The sequence below is a fragment of the Carassius gibelio genome, chromosome A8, assembly GCF_023724105.1.
Source record: "Carassius gibelio isolate Cgi1373 ecotype wild population from Czech Republic chromosome A8, carGib1.2-hapl.c, whole genome shotgun sequence".
Taxonomy (NCBI): domain Eukaryota; kingdom Metazoa; phylum Chordata; class Actinopteri; order Cypriniformes; family Cyprinidae; genus Carassius; species Carassius gibelio.
The window spans coordinates 8918358-8936725 of record NC_068378.1 but is presented as its reverse complement, the minus strand read 5'-3'; the positions used below and the strand labels follow the sequence as shown (position 1 = coordinate 8936725).

At 35.9% G+C, this 18368-nt stretch overlaps 1 protein-coding gene across 4 annotated transcripts in view; it reads right to left on the bottom strand.

Moving 5' to 3' along the window:
• The window catches only part of LOC128018354 (vinexin-like), a 38140-nt gene that overhangs the window by 2182 nt on the left and 17590 nt on the right, over nt 1–18368 (bottom strand). For 3 of the 4 annotated variants that reach the window (XM_052603824.1, XM_052603823.1, XM_052603822.1), the window contains exons 2-19: nt 16452–16514; nt 15419–15616; nt 14725–14800; nt 14373–14512; nt 13691–13754; nt 12434–12457; nt 12156–12237; nt 11875–11968; nt 8987–9061; nt 8699–8803; nt 6664–6719; nt 4623–4684; nt 3810–3862; nt 3670–3716; nt 3317–3431; nt 3115–3240; nt 969–1466; nt 29–123 (exon numbers count right to left, since the gene is read on the bottom strand). In XM_052603824.1, coding sequence (XP_052459784.1) covers nt 29–123; nt 969–1466; nt 3115–3240; nt 3317–3431; nt 3670–3716; nt 3810–3862; nt 4623–4684; nt 6664–6719; nt 8699–8803; nt 8987–9061; nt 11875–11968; nt 12156–12237; nt 12434–12457; nt 13691–13754; nt 14373–14512; nt 14725–14800; nt 15419–15616; nt 16452–16463 — 1922 coding nt within the window. In that variant the 5' untranslated portion in view covers nt 16464–16514. The remainder of the gene's footprint in view (nt 1–28; nt 124–968; nt 1467–3114; nt 3241–3316; nt 3432–3669; nt 3717–3809; nt 3863–4622; nt 4685–6663; nt 6720–8698; nt 8804–8986; nt 9062–11874; nt 11969–12155; nt 12238–12433; nt 12458–13690; nt 13755–14372; nt 14513–14724; nt 14801–15418; nt 15617–16451; nt 16515–18368) is intronic. The other variant, XM_052603827.1, reaches the window with a different exon arrangement.

Sequence of the window (18368 nt, the reverse complement as noted above, 5' to 3'; positions counted from 1 at the left end):
GTAGTAATGATCGATGTTGTGTACTCACGGTTGTGGTGAATAACCCATGTTCACAGGAGACCGTGATGTGGAAGGAAACTTTACATCTGCATTGGGCTTCGGTGATTGTGATCTGGTCCCATCCTATACATGATTGTTAAAGTTAGATTTTTTCCCCACAAAAAAACATATGCAACAAGTCTCAAGTATTCACACTCATTCATGTCCACATTATTTTTCCCCACATATTTATAATGTTACTTGTGTTCAGCTAATATTGACTTTACTTTGAAAATGCATGAAATCTACAAATAAACATTTGTGACTATATATATATATATATATATATATAAAAACTTACCAACCACAACCTTTTTTTTTTTTTAAACTAATGCACAAAAACTCAAATTTAAAGCTGCAGTAGGTAACTTTTGTAAAAATATATTTTTTACATATTTGTTAAACCTGTCATTATGTCCTGACAGTAGAATGAGAGACAGATAATCTGTGAAAAAAAATCCACCTCCTCTGGCTCCTCCCAGTGCTCCTATTGCCATTTGCAGAAATACACCGCTCCCATTAAGAAACAACCAATCAGAGCTGCGGTCCGTAACTTTGTTTGTGTTCAAAAAGTAGAAAAATGTATATAATAAGCGAGTACAGCATGAATCCATTTTCCAAACCGTGTTTTTAGCTTGTCCTGAATCACTAGGGTGCACCTATAATAAGTGTTTATATTCGGACTATTTTAGATTGCTTCGGGGGCACCGCGGCGGAGTAACCCAGTACCTTTGTGATTCTTCATAGACATAAACAGAGAGAAGTAGATCCGGCTACGATGTTCTTCCGCAAGACGCAAGCAGTTCTGTTTATTAACCGCTAGAGCGTCAAAAGTTACCTACCGCAGCTTTAATAAAACGCTTATTTACCACAAAATATTTAGTAAAAACCTGAGGCCATCCATGAATAGATGGTGTTGTTACACAAACCTGGGTGATGTACGGAGGGTGCGAGCTGGTGTTGGCTGGCAGTCCCGGACCCTGTGAAGATGTCAGCACATGATTGGAGGGTGACACGGGTGATCTGGTGTCCTTTTCCTGTGGACGGTGTGCGTGCAGAGATCCGGTCTGGTTGCTCATGAGTGAAGTGAGGCCAGGAGAGAACTGGAAGTGCTTTGAAGGCTGTTGTGTTGAGGTGGGCTGAGCGTGTGTCAGAGGGGAGCGTGATTGGCTGGAGTGTTTGTGAGGAGAAAGCTGGGGTTCGGGGGAGCGTGACGAGGGAGACAGAGGGGAGTGCTGTGGTCGGCTGGGACTGGGAGGTTCTGGGGTAAGAGTGGGAGAAGATGGAAAGTCGTCACTGCTTTTAGTGCGGGGCATTTTGTTGACCTGGACGTAGTTGATGGGGAAGATTCCACTGCGGGTGGTGCCGGCGATACGACCCTCCAGCCACTGATCATCAACACGTCTGGTGATGGAGATCACCTCGCCCTGAGACAGACATCAGAGAGAAGAAAGCTGCTGAAGCTGCTGGGTGTCAGATAGCACTGGTCTCTGAGATACTTTAACATTCTGTGGTCAAATATTTGTGTATATTGATGTTAACAAGTATAATTTATGGTAATTGACTATAATTGTTCCAGGCAGCCATTATCCTACATATCAGTGTTGGTTAGGACGGAGTCGATCCCAAAAAGAGTTGATTTACACGAGATGATTAAGACTCATTACCCAATTACTCTAGACTCAAAACAGTGCCCCCCCTCCCCCCCCCCCCCCAAAAAAAAGAAAATTATAATAATTGACTCCAAGACCACCACACGGTCTACAGAAATATTCGAAAGCTCCATGACTTTCAGTTGTTCATGGTTTACGGAACAATAGCTCACAGTAAGGATTAAAAAAAAAGAAGGAATATAATTTATATATTAAGGTTGTATTTATTTACATGACTTTTCTATGTCTAGATACAGTTTTAAAATAAGGATAATTTATATCCAAGGTTTTTTTTGTACCCCAATACTGTAGGAATCCTTGCCTTTCAAAATAAAATGTCATTTATGGGATGAATTACAATAAGAAATCTTGATTTTTAGATGTTGTCAATTTTGTTTAAATTTACTTTTGTTGACTTCCTGATTTGAGTACCAATGCCTTAAAGGTAGGGTTTCCCAACAATTGAAGTATTCTTCAAAATATCTTCTCTTGAATAGAAGTACAATTATACAGGTTTGGAATTAAATGAGTTATGACAGTATGTATTATGACAGTAATTTTGGACAAACCTTCTCTTTAACATCTAGCAATGTTCGTTTTGATTTATTCCAGGGACTCATTTTGACTAAAAGTTTCATTCAGTTTCATTCACTTCTTAATTTCATGACTCTTTTGGTAGGTTACATCATTCCACCAGCAGAGGGAAACCAATGAGTATTTTCAAGTATTATGAGTAATGATGAGAACAATACAGATAATTTACAAAGCAGATTTCTTTACGATCATCAAGGCACAAAAAGTGAAAAAGAACTACAAATAAACAGACTCGGCTGAATAAGCAGGCTATGTTCATAATGTTTTATTTCTTTGTGACAAATTTTCAATCCTAATAAGTTCATTATTGATTAATGTATCACTTATTATAGTAAAACATAGATGCTTTTGGATTTAAATATTAAAGCATGCAAACAAACGGCCCGCTTTTATTTAGTTCATGTTTAATCTAAATTAAATAAATTGTTCAATTTGAGTGCTAGATAAAGAAATGTGACTTGACTAGAGTGCAAAGCTCATGCAAGCATACACATGACTATGATCAGATGCTTTATTAACTGCTGCTTTCTCACGGCTTTATTTTGTTACTGAGTGGGAAGTGTGCAGCACACACCGCTCTCCTCAAAGTGGTTGCGGTCCGGATGTTCACAAACAGTAAACCACTGCAAAGGCATTTTTTAATTTCTATTTACCGCTAAATGAACAAAAAAGGACTTTGGCATGAGTATATCAAGGCCTTTACTTAACTGATCAATGCAATTTGTAAAACCATGAACAAGCACACAATTAAAACAAATGAAAGAGGTCACAAATATTTTCAACTAATTAGTTGTAGTGTAATGGTGCAGATGTGCAGTGTTACTGGCACCTTTCTGAAGGACAGCTCCACGGGCAGATCAGCGTTGAAGTTGAACAAGGCCACGGCCTCTCCGTACTCCAGCACCTGGACGGTGGGAGACTTTATTGGCGTAGGCTTCTCTGTTGGAGGAATAATCTGGAAAGAAAACATAGAAATGTGTGTAAGTGAAAAGATGGGGTGAAGGGTTTAATTTGCATACACATGGACATACCTCCACATAGCTGGTGGGAAAGATCCCCACTCTCCCATGATGCTCTCCTTCATACCAGTTGGCGTCCACCTGCCGGTGTATGTACACTACATCACCTTTTTGTAAGGTCAGCTCCCTATGGATGAGAGGTCAAGAATAATAATAATGGCTATGTCTTCAAACATTATTAAATGAACTATAATAAATAAATCAGGGAACCATTTATTATTTTGTTTTCATTTATTTTAATCACAGTGGCATTTGCAATGCTTTCATCTTGGATCAGACTTTCCCATATCCTTCATAGACGGATGCCAATTCGGCAAATAATTAGGAAGAATGAAATGCGTGCGGTGTCTTTGGTTTCTACTTACTTTGGCGACTGTGCTTGGAAGTTAAATTTCACTCGCGCTGCTTTCATCTGTGTAGACAAACATGCTTTCTTTTTCAAAGTCTGTGTAAAATACGTACTTTGCATTCAAACACCGCTGAGAAAGAAGATCAAACACTGTACCTTTCTCTCTTCTTTCTTAGGAGGGAAATCCATGTCTGATGATGTTAGGTGATCTGTAGAGGGGAAAAAAGACCGGATATGAGATAATTGCTCATAATATAACAAAAATCTGAATTGTATCTATTGTCCATGTTTGCTTGTAAATATTGGGTGTTTCCTCAACTTCAAGCACGTTTATGCCCTATAGGTCAGTGGTTCTCAACTCCAGTCCTGGCGTATAACAGCTCTGCAGCATGTCTTTCTTAACACACCTGATTCAGATACCCAGCTCGTTAGAAGAGAGCTCCATGCATCAACACAGTGTCCATTGCTCCCTACTCACTGAAGTCTAATTAACTTTGGAACATTTATTCACGGATTTGCACTGCACCACGGTCTGCAGCGTCGTCACACACAGATGAAACTTACTAGTGAAGTGTGACCTAACATAACAAATAATGTTGAAATCTTACTAACCACAAACTTTTGAATGTATATTAGTAAAATAATTTAGAGGTTTAATCAAATTTAACTTCTTTTTTATTCTTTGGCTCAAGACAGTTGGACTCCAGCTCTGCACATGTTATTGTGTTTACAGTGGCAGAGTCTTACTCAATTAATCTCCAGGAAAAACTACTGGATCAATCTAATCTGCAATCACGACCTCCATCCTGCTGCTTGGTCCACGCTTCAAGTCTTGCTGAACAGTGACTTAGTTCATTTGTTTTTCTAATTTCACAGAAATGTGTTTACTTCGTATTAACCGTGCAAAATGTGAAGCAGCCTTGGGAAATGAGAAGAAAGAGAAGAAATAGGAAGTTGGCTATATCTTACCATCAGAATGCACGAAGCTCGCTGTTGTGCCCTGCTTTACAGAGCAGGGGATTATGGGATAGCTGGAAAAGAAAAACAAAAATAATCATGTGACAAATCTATGCTAAATACTGCAGAAGCAAAGCACTGTAAAAAAAACAGTAAAGGGTGAAGCTGAAATTATGATATGTTTACACGACAATGATTGTACAAAAAAAAGAGGAAAGAGGAAAGTTTTTCTTTTGTGTTTCTGAAAGGTTTGATATTGTAATATTCATGCCAGGCCAGTAGATGGCGATGTCACTTTGTGAAGAAACACTTTGCACTTGCACGCTTACTGTCCCTATAGACTGAAGACATTATACACATGCACATAACTGTTTTCACAAATACATTTTTTTGTAGTAAACACAGATCCAACACAGCACTTTAAAACTTGTTTTCAAAAGTTAGCATTTTCAGGCCCCAAAAATGACGTTGTCATTTAAATGGACAGCCAAAACACATACAAGGTTTTATTATTAGGCGCCCCCTAATATATTAACATGATTCCTCAAAATGACTGTTATTAGTTTCCAATTATAATTTTTTTGAATTTTTATGAATTCTCAGGTTTTTCTTCCAAATAAAACTCCCCAAAAAAGCTCATGTGTCTACAGAGTTTCAGAGGAGATCTCAACAGTGTCACAAATTTACTAAAACACCAAAATATGCAATTAAAAGGAACTCAAACATTCGTCATTATCTTCCAAGCCCGAATTATTTAAGATATTCACATTAATTTAACAGCTCTACATTTAACTAATACATAAATCAATAAATACTGTGAAGGATTGCCTCGTTTATACGCACATGAAGAACAGAGAGCTCAGAAAAAATAACATCATAAAAATAAAGACTCAAGGAAGACACAACAGATGGTCTGTCTCAGCCATGAGGATCAAAATGGGGATATTTATGAATGTGACAGACCAGAGATCTTTAAAACGTAATACTGTTCAAGATAATACTGCATACATAAAAATATCTTAATAAAAAATATCTGATATAATGGCTAACATACCGATTCTTGAACTCAAGGAACAGTTACCATGTGAACAGGTTTTCAGCCCCGGGGTTATTAATCGTTCCAGAAAGAGAGAAGCTATAAAACTGTCCTCACTCTGTATCCTTTTTTGTTGCAGCAGGGGCATTTATGGCATTTCGTGGGTGGGGAGGTAATCAGCGGGGGGCTGAAGGGGGCAGAAACCATCAACATGCCACAGAAAAACAGAGCGAGAACTCAAGAATGTGTCAGATCCAGTGAGATACGGGCCCCTGGAGAGCAAATACTGAAGTTAAAGGTGTCAGAACGGGCAAGAACATCTGAAGTACAGGCCTGGGAGGACCAAACGTTGCCTTTTATAGCTCTGCTGTGTCAAAAACACATAAAGAGAGGGATAACTGCTTGAGGAGCAGTGATGCAGGCAGAAAAACTGTGGACATGCACACACATCTAAACTGTGTCGAATACAGTCTGAACTGAACCAATGCTGTAAATCTTTAGTAACACGATGAACAAGGTCAAGCTTGTGAGTAAAGAACGAGAAAATCACATGTACAGGCACACAAAGAGCTCAGCATGGGGTCGAGTATGTGGGCCACTGGCCAAAGAGTCAACAATTAACCAATCAGACGAGGAGACAGGCCAGGCATGTCATATGACCTCAATAAGACAGAGAAACACCAGAGAATCGACTCCCGCATGTGTCACATTTCATCATCATTACTGATTCATTATCAGATACTACTTCTGCAAAACACTCCAAAGAAACTACTTTGCCCACCTGTTTCATGTATCCAAACTTCAATCCAAATGATACAGCAATTTATAACTACAAAACATTTATAAAAGTGTAAAAAAAATAAAAAAAAATAAGACTAACTCTAATCTAAAAGTGAATTTTTATTTAAAAATAAATAAATAAATAAAACTTTTTTTTTTAGGTTTTGTCATATTTGGCTAGCATAGGGACACATCTGTTTCCGAAGTATAGTTAAGTAAACCTACTAAAAAGCTTACCTGTTTTCTTGTCTGTTCACTTCTGTTCTTGTGGTTGCTGTGTTGGCTTTAGATCCCTGTAAATAGAAATCACAGTTTCATTCAGCTGTAAAACAGATGAACTCTCTGAAGACACAGTTAAACGAGTGTTTGGGAGCAGCTCGGAGGTAATCTCAAGAGGCGGTGACCATTCCTGCTCTGAGAGCCGCACTGAACACTCCCCTGGGTCCTACACTCCTTATTTTGGGTACATTGTAAAAGTGAATGAGCTAGAAGTGATGATGTAATCAGTTAAGATTTCCACAGTTTATTTCACAAGCACAGGGAGTGCCATAAAACCTTACACAATTAGAGTCACAGTATTCACTGACCCCAAAGCTAATTTTAGATTAAAGGAATAATTAGATGTTCAGCGAACAGCAATTTGAATATGAGTCTGTTTTTGCTTATTTGGCTTTATTTATTTGGCTAATTTTGGAGCTGAGACTGATTTAAGGCACTTTTTCACTTTTATTGTATTGAATAGAGTAGCAAGAACATTCTGCTAAACTTCTGCTTTTGTTTAAAAAAAAAATTCAAATAAGATTTTTCTTAATGTATAATCTCATATGCTCACCATGGCAGCATTTATTTAATCAATGTAAAGTAAAAACAACATTGTTATAGTATATATTATTACATTTTTTAAAATACAAAAAATATTATTACAATATATGTATATATATATATATATATATATATATATATATATATATATATATATATATATATATATATATATATATATATATATATATATATATATATATCAGTGATGGCAAAACTGAGATTTGGAATTAATTCCAAGCTGAGAAAGGAATTAATACTTTTATCAGTCAAAAGTGAAAGTAAAGACATCATATTACAAAATATTTCTATTTCAAATAAATTCTGTTTTTTGAAATTGTAATTAATCAAAGAATGAATAAAGAAATAAATAAGATTCAAATTGATTAAATACAATTTATAATCATATTTAGAAATAATTCTTGAGCATCAGCATATTACAGTGATTTCTGAAGGATCATGTGACACTGAAGACAATTCAGCTTTGCAATACAGAAATAAATTATAGTTTAAAATATATTCAAATAGAAAACTTGAATTTTGTAATAATATTTCATAATATTGCTGTTTTTATTCTATTTTGATCAAATTAATGCCTTGGAATTTGGAAAGAATGAAGGGCAAATTGCTCATTTTTGGGTGAACTGCCCCTTTAAGAATCACAAAAAGAGAGACATGGCTAGAAATGGATCAAATAAACAGAGCCGGGATATAAAGAGCAGACACTGCACAGATTGGCGTGACTCAAACGAAAGCTCAGCAGTGGGCGGCTGCAGACTTTGGCTGTTCGGTCTGACAGGAAGTGACAGAGAGGATAAGCATGCACAGCTGTCAGATCAGGCCCAACATCCAGCAACCTGAAGATAACAGCAGTGGCCACAAACACACAAAAACTATTTGACTTTTTTTTGCCACAACAAGTGGGAGCGTAAGACTAATACCTTGTCTGAAGGGTGTGGGAATTTTTAAGAAATCAGTTCATTTATAATGGATGACTAAAGTCCAAAAGATTTAAAAGCCATTAAGAGCTTTAGATTGATCCAGTTACAGTTTGCCAAATACAACTTCACAAATGATCTCCCAGTCTTATCTAAATGCCGTGTCTCTGTTTTCATGACCCTCACTCTCTAATGCTTTGAAGTAGATATTTGTTTAATATTTGTTGGGCAAAATTCAGAATTGAAGTATTAGGAGTGTGTGTGTGTTTGAAATGAAACGGCCAAAAATCACAATGAGTTGAACTGGAATGACAGGAAGACTTTCAAAACAGTTCTGCTACAATACAATACCATTCTTATTTAAATAATTAATCTAAAATATATTAATTATATTTTCATTTATTTGAAATACATTAAAATTGTTATTAATATTACTGTTTTTATTTTATGTTTATCAAATAAAAGCAGCATTCTAGATGAGGAGTGTGATGTGTAGATGGACGGGTCAGTACCTCACCCCTGCCTTGCCGCTGCTTCTGGGACAGTCTCCTCTCCAGACCACGAATGTCTGAGTCCAGCTCGGCCTCAAACCGGTTCAGCTCTGACACCAGCGTCGCCTGAACAACAGCATGAAAATATCTTCAGACTGAAGGCTTTTAATCAGAAAATGATTGTACACTGTAACAAATGTAAAAGTAGGCTATTGCAATTATTTATAAAAGAATCCAGAATCCAGAAGCAGATTGTCAGAAAGTGAGACTGCTGATGGATGTCTGATGTGGAGATTGACAGACTCTCACCTCTATGGACGGAGACTGGGACTGAGGTTTCACTGGGCTGAGATATGAAGCCATCTGTGACTCAGACCTCAGAGGCTGAAAAACAACAACAGTACAATATTATCAGGCCACATTCAAAACCATACTGTAATTCAGCTAGCTGCCAAGGTTACATTTCTCATTTTCATTTAGTTTAACTTGATGAACTAAAATAAGCTGAAACTGAAATAAAAAATTACAAAAAAAAAAAAAACTATTAAAATGACAAAAACTCGACAATATTAACTAAAATGAAAACGAAAATGGAATATAACAAAATACAATTCTAAATATTAATACTAACTGTAATCTCACTGAGCATGTTTAAATGCATACAGATACACTGACAAGTACCAAAACGCATTTTATTGAAATAACCCGATTTATTGGTTTACATATAAATGAATAACCTGACAATGCATGTAAACTGTGTTCACTGTACTGCATCAAAAATCAGGTTGTTTCCTGCTGGTTATGTGAGAACATAAGCATTCATGTCTTCTCCTTGTAGAATTGCATTTGTTATGTGAGTTGTGATGTTAAGTAAAGCGTTAAAAACCCCAGAGTCTTTCAAATTGTCTTGCACAGACTCAGGCTTCTCTCATATTTGCTTGAGTTGCATGAGATGAAAACACTTTTTATATTTTTCTATTTTTTATTTTTTTTAACAATATACAGTATTCTCCTCCCCTACCTCTGTGGATGGATGCGCTTAAAGCTTTCCTGTCACATATTACACATGTGCACTTCAATAATCGGACATCTCGCAGATTAAGGTGTTTCAGGCGAAAACAGGGTAATGGGAAGAATTCTAGCTGATCGGTTTTTGCATAAGATGATCATGACTTTAGGCAAATAAAGGAAAACAAGGTGTAACATGCAAACATGGCCATACTCGTCGTCTTATTAAGTATAATCAGTTGCATGTAAATGCAAAATTATTTTTAAGAACTACAAGTACAAGTTACAGGTTTGAACTGAACACCATTTCATAACCAACTTAAGACCCAGTGTAAGTATAAACCTGATGTGTTCCGCCTCATTTAATTGTTACACAATTTGTGATTTTACAAGCGCTCCAGACAGGTAGGATCATGTGAAAATCAGCTAAAAACAGAGTGAAAGTAGAAACAGCGACTGTCACAGTTTTAAAGGTTCTAATTTTAATATTTTTTTATTTTGTTTTCCCAGTCCAAAGCATAGTTGTGTCTGTTGAAAGCCTTTTAGTTACTGGCTGTTGACATTCCACATTTCCACTATCCCTTTAAATCTTTGAGACTAAAACACCTCTATCTTAAAAGGATCTGATCTACACATCTGAACCATCAACACGGTATCATTATACAAGAACAAACTGAAAGCCTTTTCATGGCCAGTTATTCAGTGCAATCTGAATTAATTTGACATTATATACACAGACAGATAGATATATGTATATATTTATATATATTTATAATTAAATTTTAGATGGTATATTGATAGTAAATCGAAGGCAGAAGTGCAGTTTAAAGTAGAAATTGAAATTCTAAGAAATTCATATACTCTAAATTACACAGTTTGTTGGAAAAACCTTGTTTTTGGACAGACAGACGGATGAAAGGACATCAGGGGAAAGTAGTGTCAGGTCAAGCCAGTGGCAGTAATTGGTATGCATACACAAGCTTTTCTCGTAAAATTTCTCATTAATTATCATATAGAAAAATAACATTACAGAAAATAAGCAGCAACTGGCAAAGAATGTACACCTTAGAATATATCATATGTACCTTTAAGGTACTATGAACCTTTTAGGAGTAAATAAGATACAAAGATGTCCCTTTAAGGGAACGGCTAAGATGACAAGCTATTGTACACAGCTGTTGAAGATGCAATTTCTGCACATTTATTCTGCGTGAAGTAATGTGATTGTGACTGAAGTCTAAAGATATTTCAAATGTATTTATGTATTTTTACTTAGTCACACACCATTTAACCTCGTGATATATCATCCTCACATAAAAAAGAGTTATATGTTGCACATTTGAAGTAGGTTCAATGTTAATTTCAATATTTATTTTTTATGTTTATACATTTTAACTAATTTTACTAAACATTTTACTAAAATATGAGTATATCAAGGGGTCACCTTAACACTGTGATAAAACTGTATGTGTTTTATTAAAGAATTCTATTTGATGTATTTAAATGAAGACATTATTAAGTATGAAACATCCATGAGCTCTCACTGATATGCCTTTATACAGTAGGCTTTAATGCCTACAGGAAGCTGTCACCATCTCCTCCCTCAGATTCTGGCCAGAAGGACCACTCTTCCCAACACTTTCTAAATCACTCCGTCTTTGGGGGCATGCTGAACCCTGACCTACGAATGAGGTAACTGTTATTGAGGTACTGTACTGATCTCCCATCACATCTAGAGCTCAGTCTATCCCATGAACAAAATGCCAATAGACAATAACAAAAAGGCTTTCAACAGACACAACAATACTTTAGAAAGAAAACAACTAAGACGAAACATAGTTATTTCAACAACAAAAAACTAAAAAACATCTGAAATGTAATGCAGGTAATTCTGGGAATGTCAATTTACGGTTATTCACTGTAAATGATACAGTCTTTTTCACTTTTAAAAATGGTAATCTACCATTAAATGTATGACCAATACAGTTGTCACTGTATATAGTAATATAGTATATAATATAGTATAGTTAATAATTTAACAGGTTTTTACTACAGCATTTTTACAGCATTTTACCGTTAAATTCACAGATTTTTTTTAACCATTTTGCATGTTTACATATATTTCTAAATAAACTGAATGGAGGGGTTGTCAGAAGCTCAGGTAATGGTTAATGACGGCTGTCTCTTACCTGACTACGATCCTCTACTGCTGCCCTCATTCCAGGCTCAAAGTCAAAAATACTCTTGGGTTCTGGGTGCTTTCCTGTGTCGCCCAGATCAGCCCTGTAACACACACACACACACACACACACAGAGGACACTTTACTACGCAATCATTACTGGTTCTTGCAGAAACAGATCTTAACCTGCCCAGTGTCTGTGTAACTCCTCTCTTTGCTCTCTCTCTCTCTCTCTTTCTCTCTCTCTCTCTCTCTCTCTCTCTCTCTGTCTCTCTCTCTCTCTCTCTCACCAGTCGGGCAGGGCTCCGTGAGGGGTGAGGGTGAAGGGGTCCTGCTTGACAGAATCTGGGGGAGGAGATGATGACAGCTTCCCTGTTGCCAGTGAGAAAAGACATATTAACGAGAGCTTATAGATGTTTCACACTATTATTCAAAATGACAAAAATGTCCTTATTCCTATTGAACAATTTCATCGGGCACAAATAACTGTAAAACACATACAGTAACTGAAGCACATTCATATATTTTACAATATTTTACAATATCTTCATATAAAATGCAAGCTTACTTTCTCTCCAGTCAAACTCTGACTCTACAGGAGTAAAAACATAAAAACATAAATTAGAAGATATGACACTAATTAGCTATATTAGGTTTACTAACTATTTACACATACATGATCTATTGCTACCATATTGATTATGGGCAATTCTTAGACTTTCTTTTGTTTTTATGTAAATGCTTATTTGTGCTGTTTCTACATTTAAATGACATTTGCATTTAAATTAACTTAATCTTTAAAAACACTAATGATCTAATAAAAAAATTATGTTAAGCTTTAATCTTTTAAGTATAGTGTAGAATTGTAAGTTTGGCATCAGCAAGAGTTTTTGGTTACACTTTATTTTAAGGTGTTCATGCTTATTATACAATTAAGTATTGTATAATATTAATTAGAACATTTCCAATTAACATTCACTTACTATATGTTAGAGTTAGGTTTGATAGCTGCTTGTAATTCGGCTTAATTAACTGTTATTACTATAATTAGTACATGTGCTGAATAACAAGGAAAACCTAAATGTTACAAAACACTTCTGTTTTAAATGAGCTCTCTGTTCATCAAAGTCTCTTTGGATAAAAGTGTTATTTAAATTAGGCTACTATACTATTTAAAGACCGGATACCATGTAAGATTAGCATATGACAACCTGCTATTAACTTCTTTATCTCTATAAGCTCAGTGAGTCGGAGTCAAACATGGTGTCTATAAAAACACATTGAGCAAGCTGTGTAACACTGCATTATGTTGTTCATAATTACTCGACTACCTCAGCTGCTGTTCTGGTTAATAAACTACAAACTTCAGTGCATTAATCAAGCACAGGATTCAAGCCAGATATCCTAGAGGATTTTGTGAAGTTTTTAAGGTAAATCACTGTATGAATGTCATTTTTCCACACTTCTGCTGCTGTGTGTTCCAAACCAGCTAAAACCGGTTTTATTGTTGTTTACAATAAGAAGTTTGTGCTCTTTACATTTTTGTGAGTTTGAAATCTGTATCTTCTAGCTCACTGATGAAGGTATAAGGCACAGCGCAGTATCTTGAATCTTATCTGGTTCCACTTTCAAAGGCTCACTTGTGGACTTTCTCATTGAGTTCCACATGTGTGAAAGGTTTAACAATGTTTAAGAAATGAGGACTAACAATTCCCACCAGACTTTAGCTTGATTCTTTCTGGATCAGTGCAGAATATGACAGACAATAACGGAGAATTTCCTTACTGTTTCAGATTGAGAGAGAGATAGATAGGAGAGCACATACCCTCTGGTTTCTTGTGGATTTGTCTAAACATGCTCTTATACCAGTCCTTGGGCTTATTTACGCTCTGGTGAAAGGGTTGGGAAAGACAAAAATGCATTGTTCAAAATACACACAAAGCATAACTGCACAAACTCTTTAAAAAAATACCTCTAATCAATATGTTTGTCTTGTTTACAACTAAAATGTCAGAATAAAAAGCTCAACAATTAATCTAACAAAATTCTTAAATGTCTTGTAATTATATATATATATATATATATATATATATATATATATATATATATATATATACATTTTTATGAGTTTTTTTTTCATATAATATGTATTACATTTTATTCTTGTATTTTTTATATTTTAATATTTTACATTTTTAAGCAGTTTAATATACAAATTTAAATAAGAATGAAAAGTTGCCTTGAATTTTCTTCTAGATAAAATGCAATACATTTAATTTTATATTTATATATATATATATATATACACATATTATTTCAGTTAATGTTTGTTTTTTATGGTTTTAGTTTATAGCGGTTTAGTTAACTATAATAACTCTGCTGATAACCAGCACACTGTGTATTCATAGCTAATTCACAGATAACAGGAACGTTATCCATGTATTTGATTGTGATATCCAGCTGACTGAAGGTGTGACACATGACTCCAGTGTTTGTGTGAGCCTCACAGATCGGGATGCGATCGGCATGCCTGTCTCATCTACAGGACCGATTCCAGAGAACTTGATCAAGTGCTCCTCTCGGGTGCCAGACATCCTGGGTAAAGTGGCAGGACCTCCGCTCCGTATCACGCCATTGGATAATCCAACTGAAAGGAAGAGAGATGACAACTTAACACATGTGGAATTGCACAAAATTATAATATAATATATTAACATACAATATTTTCAATTCTAATTTCAAATGTTACGATTTATTTCCATTCAAGCACAGAAACCATTAAATATACTTATAATCACAAATAAGAAACACGTAATTCGTATAATGTATTATAAAAAAACGAATCAAATGTTTTATTACCATTTGTCTGAGTCGGCCCATAGTAGGATCCGAAACTGTGTGTTGTGAATCCACCTCCGTTGACCTCTGACACTTGCTGGAAATATCAGTGCACAGTCAGAGACACAGTGACAATCACATTTTAATAGTGAATTATAGAGAAGAAATGTTAGTTATATATTACACATACATAACATCAGTTATACTTTGTAAAAAAGTGACCCTAAAACATGGCACTTGGAGGGATAGTTTGTTATCTGGTGCAAACACATTCAAAGTGTCCAAATATTTAGTTTGGGGACACTATATAATAAATAATAATAAGAAAAATTCAAGTTGTTGTAAACAGGATCAACATACTGTATTTTAAGAGGCCCTTTGTAATTAAAGCCACAAGGGGGCAGAACAATATAAATTATGCAGCTGCACGCATTCAGTCACATCAGTGTGTAATAATGTCAGTGTTATTTTAGTATTATTTACCATAATATATTATATATAAAACATATAAAAGTTTTACATTTAATATGTTCCATTTTCATTTTTTTTTTTTTATATTGTCCTTGAAAGATGCAGAATCTGAAACATTTCATGTTTAAATTAGATTTGGAATCCTGGATGTTTAATGTGGTTGTAGCTCTTTGAATCCCAGAGCATATGAATAATATAGTTCTCGACACACATGTGGAATAATGTGTTACAGCTGTGCTCTTGCCTTGTGCTGTGACGCCGCGGGGGCTGAACTGTTGTGAAACGGACTTGAGGGAGGCGTAGGAAGACCAGGAGAGATCACGACTACTTCCTGGGTCACATCCGGAGCCATGAAGTGCTGTCTGGATCCACTGCCGGGAAGAGCCTCGTCCGAGAAAATGATCCGGGAGCCATTGAGATGCTCATGCACCTCCACTCTTTTCTGAGAGAAAAAGAGAGATCTTATAGCATTATCTAGTTTCCATCCATCCCTTCTCCATACCACTTTTTCCTCTTCAGGAATGGGGGTGTTTTGGGTCACAGGAGGGGGACATCCTGAACAACCGGGCTCACACACAGACACACACACTCACTCATACCTACAAGCAATTTATAGTGTCCTATTCACCAGTGCTGCATGCCATCTTCACCCTTTCAGATTGAAGATGTTTAACCCTCTTACATAAAAAGGACCCTTTGTGAGCTTAGTTTGAGGGACCACAACTGTAGAAACTAGGGCCCTGTTTTAGCAAGGTCCCTCAGGTCTGACTCTCAGTCAACAGGGTCATGAAGAGTTCACCAGAGCATGTTAACATTACATCTCCCTGACCTCCTTTCCTCTTCCTGTTCCTCTGGACTCGAACCCCACCATCCCTCACCTTCTGCTGTCTCTGTGAGCTGAACAGTGCTCCCTCTCTCCATGTGAACTCTAGGGGTCATGGGAAGATCCCTGTGTTCTCACAGATGGGGAAACTGTATCTTGTTAAATCATGGAGATGCCTTTGTGAACTGGGGAACAGGGACTGGGGCTTTTTCATGGAAATCCAAGTCTAGTCCATAAATAGCTGTGTCTTTCTCTCCTCCTATCATTGTGTAAGGAGCTGTTTCCTTCTGTGGAGCCAGGGAGTCTTTTGAGGTGATGCTAAATGGCCCAGGAGCTGCCAAGGATCATAAGTAAGTGCAAGTGCAAAGTACTTCACAATAACACGGGTTTAGAGGTTTGAGAAACACAGAGAGCATGTTTTAAACTCAAAGAGATGCTTTGAGAGTTGTTTTACCTGAGACTGCATGTCATCTGCAGGGATCCTGGTCAGTAATCACTCGGATCTCAGACTCACTGCCTGGAAGAAACAGCAGTCAAAATACCGTCACTTCCTGACAATGCAGAACCCATGAAGGCACTTTAAATGCTAAATCATGAGGACTTTTGAAATCTTACTTTATTGTTTATTTCTATTTGATTAAAATCTGAAACCGACAACATATACATATACTTGAATCGCTAGCACTCTTGCCAACAATCCTCAATGGAAAGTAGCTAAATCCTGGTTGGAAAGTTGCTAGATGACATCATGTGATAATAAGCACATTAATGATGTCACTGAATCACATTTCCATTCTGTCTCGAGCCCTTTAAACAGCACATCTGTTTGCTTCTCTTCTCCTCTCTGTGTTCACATGTATTACAGCCAAATTCATAATAAAGCTGTTCTCGTTTACATGTTTGTTTCATTTATTATTAATTACGCATCTTTTTCTGTTGAAGGAATAATCAATACCAATCCCATTTTCTGTTCTCATCACAGATGTGAATCATCAGTGTTCAGTCAAGATGCAATCCATCTGTTAAATCTTAATTATCCTAACAGCGCTTTATTCTGAACCACAGAACTCACAGGACTAAACATGTGAATGTATTAAGAAGCTCTTTGTGTGTATATGTGCATAATATATATATATACAGTATATGTATATACATACAGTATATACATACAAAAAAATTTTTTGTAAATAGGTGATTGCTTTTTTTAAATAATAACAACATTCTTTTGTGAAATGTTAATTTTGTCAATCATAAAATAACACTGAATGTAATTGGCCAACTGTGGTTGTTTTTCCTCATCGCAGTGATGTTAGACTTTGAACCAATTTTTTTTTTTAAGCAAAACTGTTTCAAAGAATATTTTTCTATGCTCTACGAAAAAAAAAAAAAAAAAACGGTGAGCTGTCCAACGTGAAATGTTTCATACTGTATGACTTTAGCTTTCCATTTGACCGCAGTGTTTCCCGCTCAGAGCGAAACCATGAAGCAAGTGCTCCTAGAGCTGTGTTTTCCATGTGAGATGATTAACTATGAACCAGAGACCATAATAATATCCGTCAGTTTGATAAATGCTGTATCCTCTGCTTTTCACACGGGGGATTATTATATGTTGGGTTATTCTCTTCTCTCATTCTCTCATTCTCCAGATGACTCACCAGTCTTGAATGAGCTCCATTACATAACAGAAAACAACAACTGAGTGTGTTTATGTATGTGTGCTTCACAATGATCTCTCAGTACGTGAGGGTCCCACGGGGGGTGGGCGGTGGTATGTGCATGAGTGGTGCTGTTTATTAACATACATGGATTTACATGCACTGTATCAATTAGTGAGGGTGAACTCACTGACAGAAGTGAAATATGACTCAGCTTTAGAGGAATAGTTCATTTATTCACTCTCATGTCAATTTAAACCTACAGAGAACCTAAAGAGACATAGTGATTTTAAAAAGAGATATATGAGATTGGAGAAAAAAAGTTATATTGCACTTCTTTTGCAAAATAGTGTGCTCCTCCAAGAAACTTTGGGTTCTGAGTCCCAAAAAAATGCAATTTCTCGCAAAAAAATAAAAAATAAAAAAATGCATTCCACCATGAAAAATATCAGAAATTTGACAATGATTAAAAGCTAACATGTTCATGCACTTATATGCAATTATAAGCTTCTATCTGACATTTTTGTCAAAATTGAGTTATTCACATATTCTTATTCTGTGACAATTTATTTACATTATGTCATGTTTTATTTTAAGTTGTGTACATTTTGGGATTTTTTATTGAAAAAAACAAAAAGGTTCTATCTACAGAAGTCTATGGAACACAAAAACTTTAAAGCTCAACATCTCAAAACTACTCAGAACACAGATAGAAC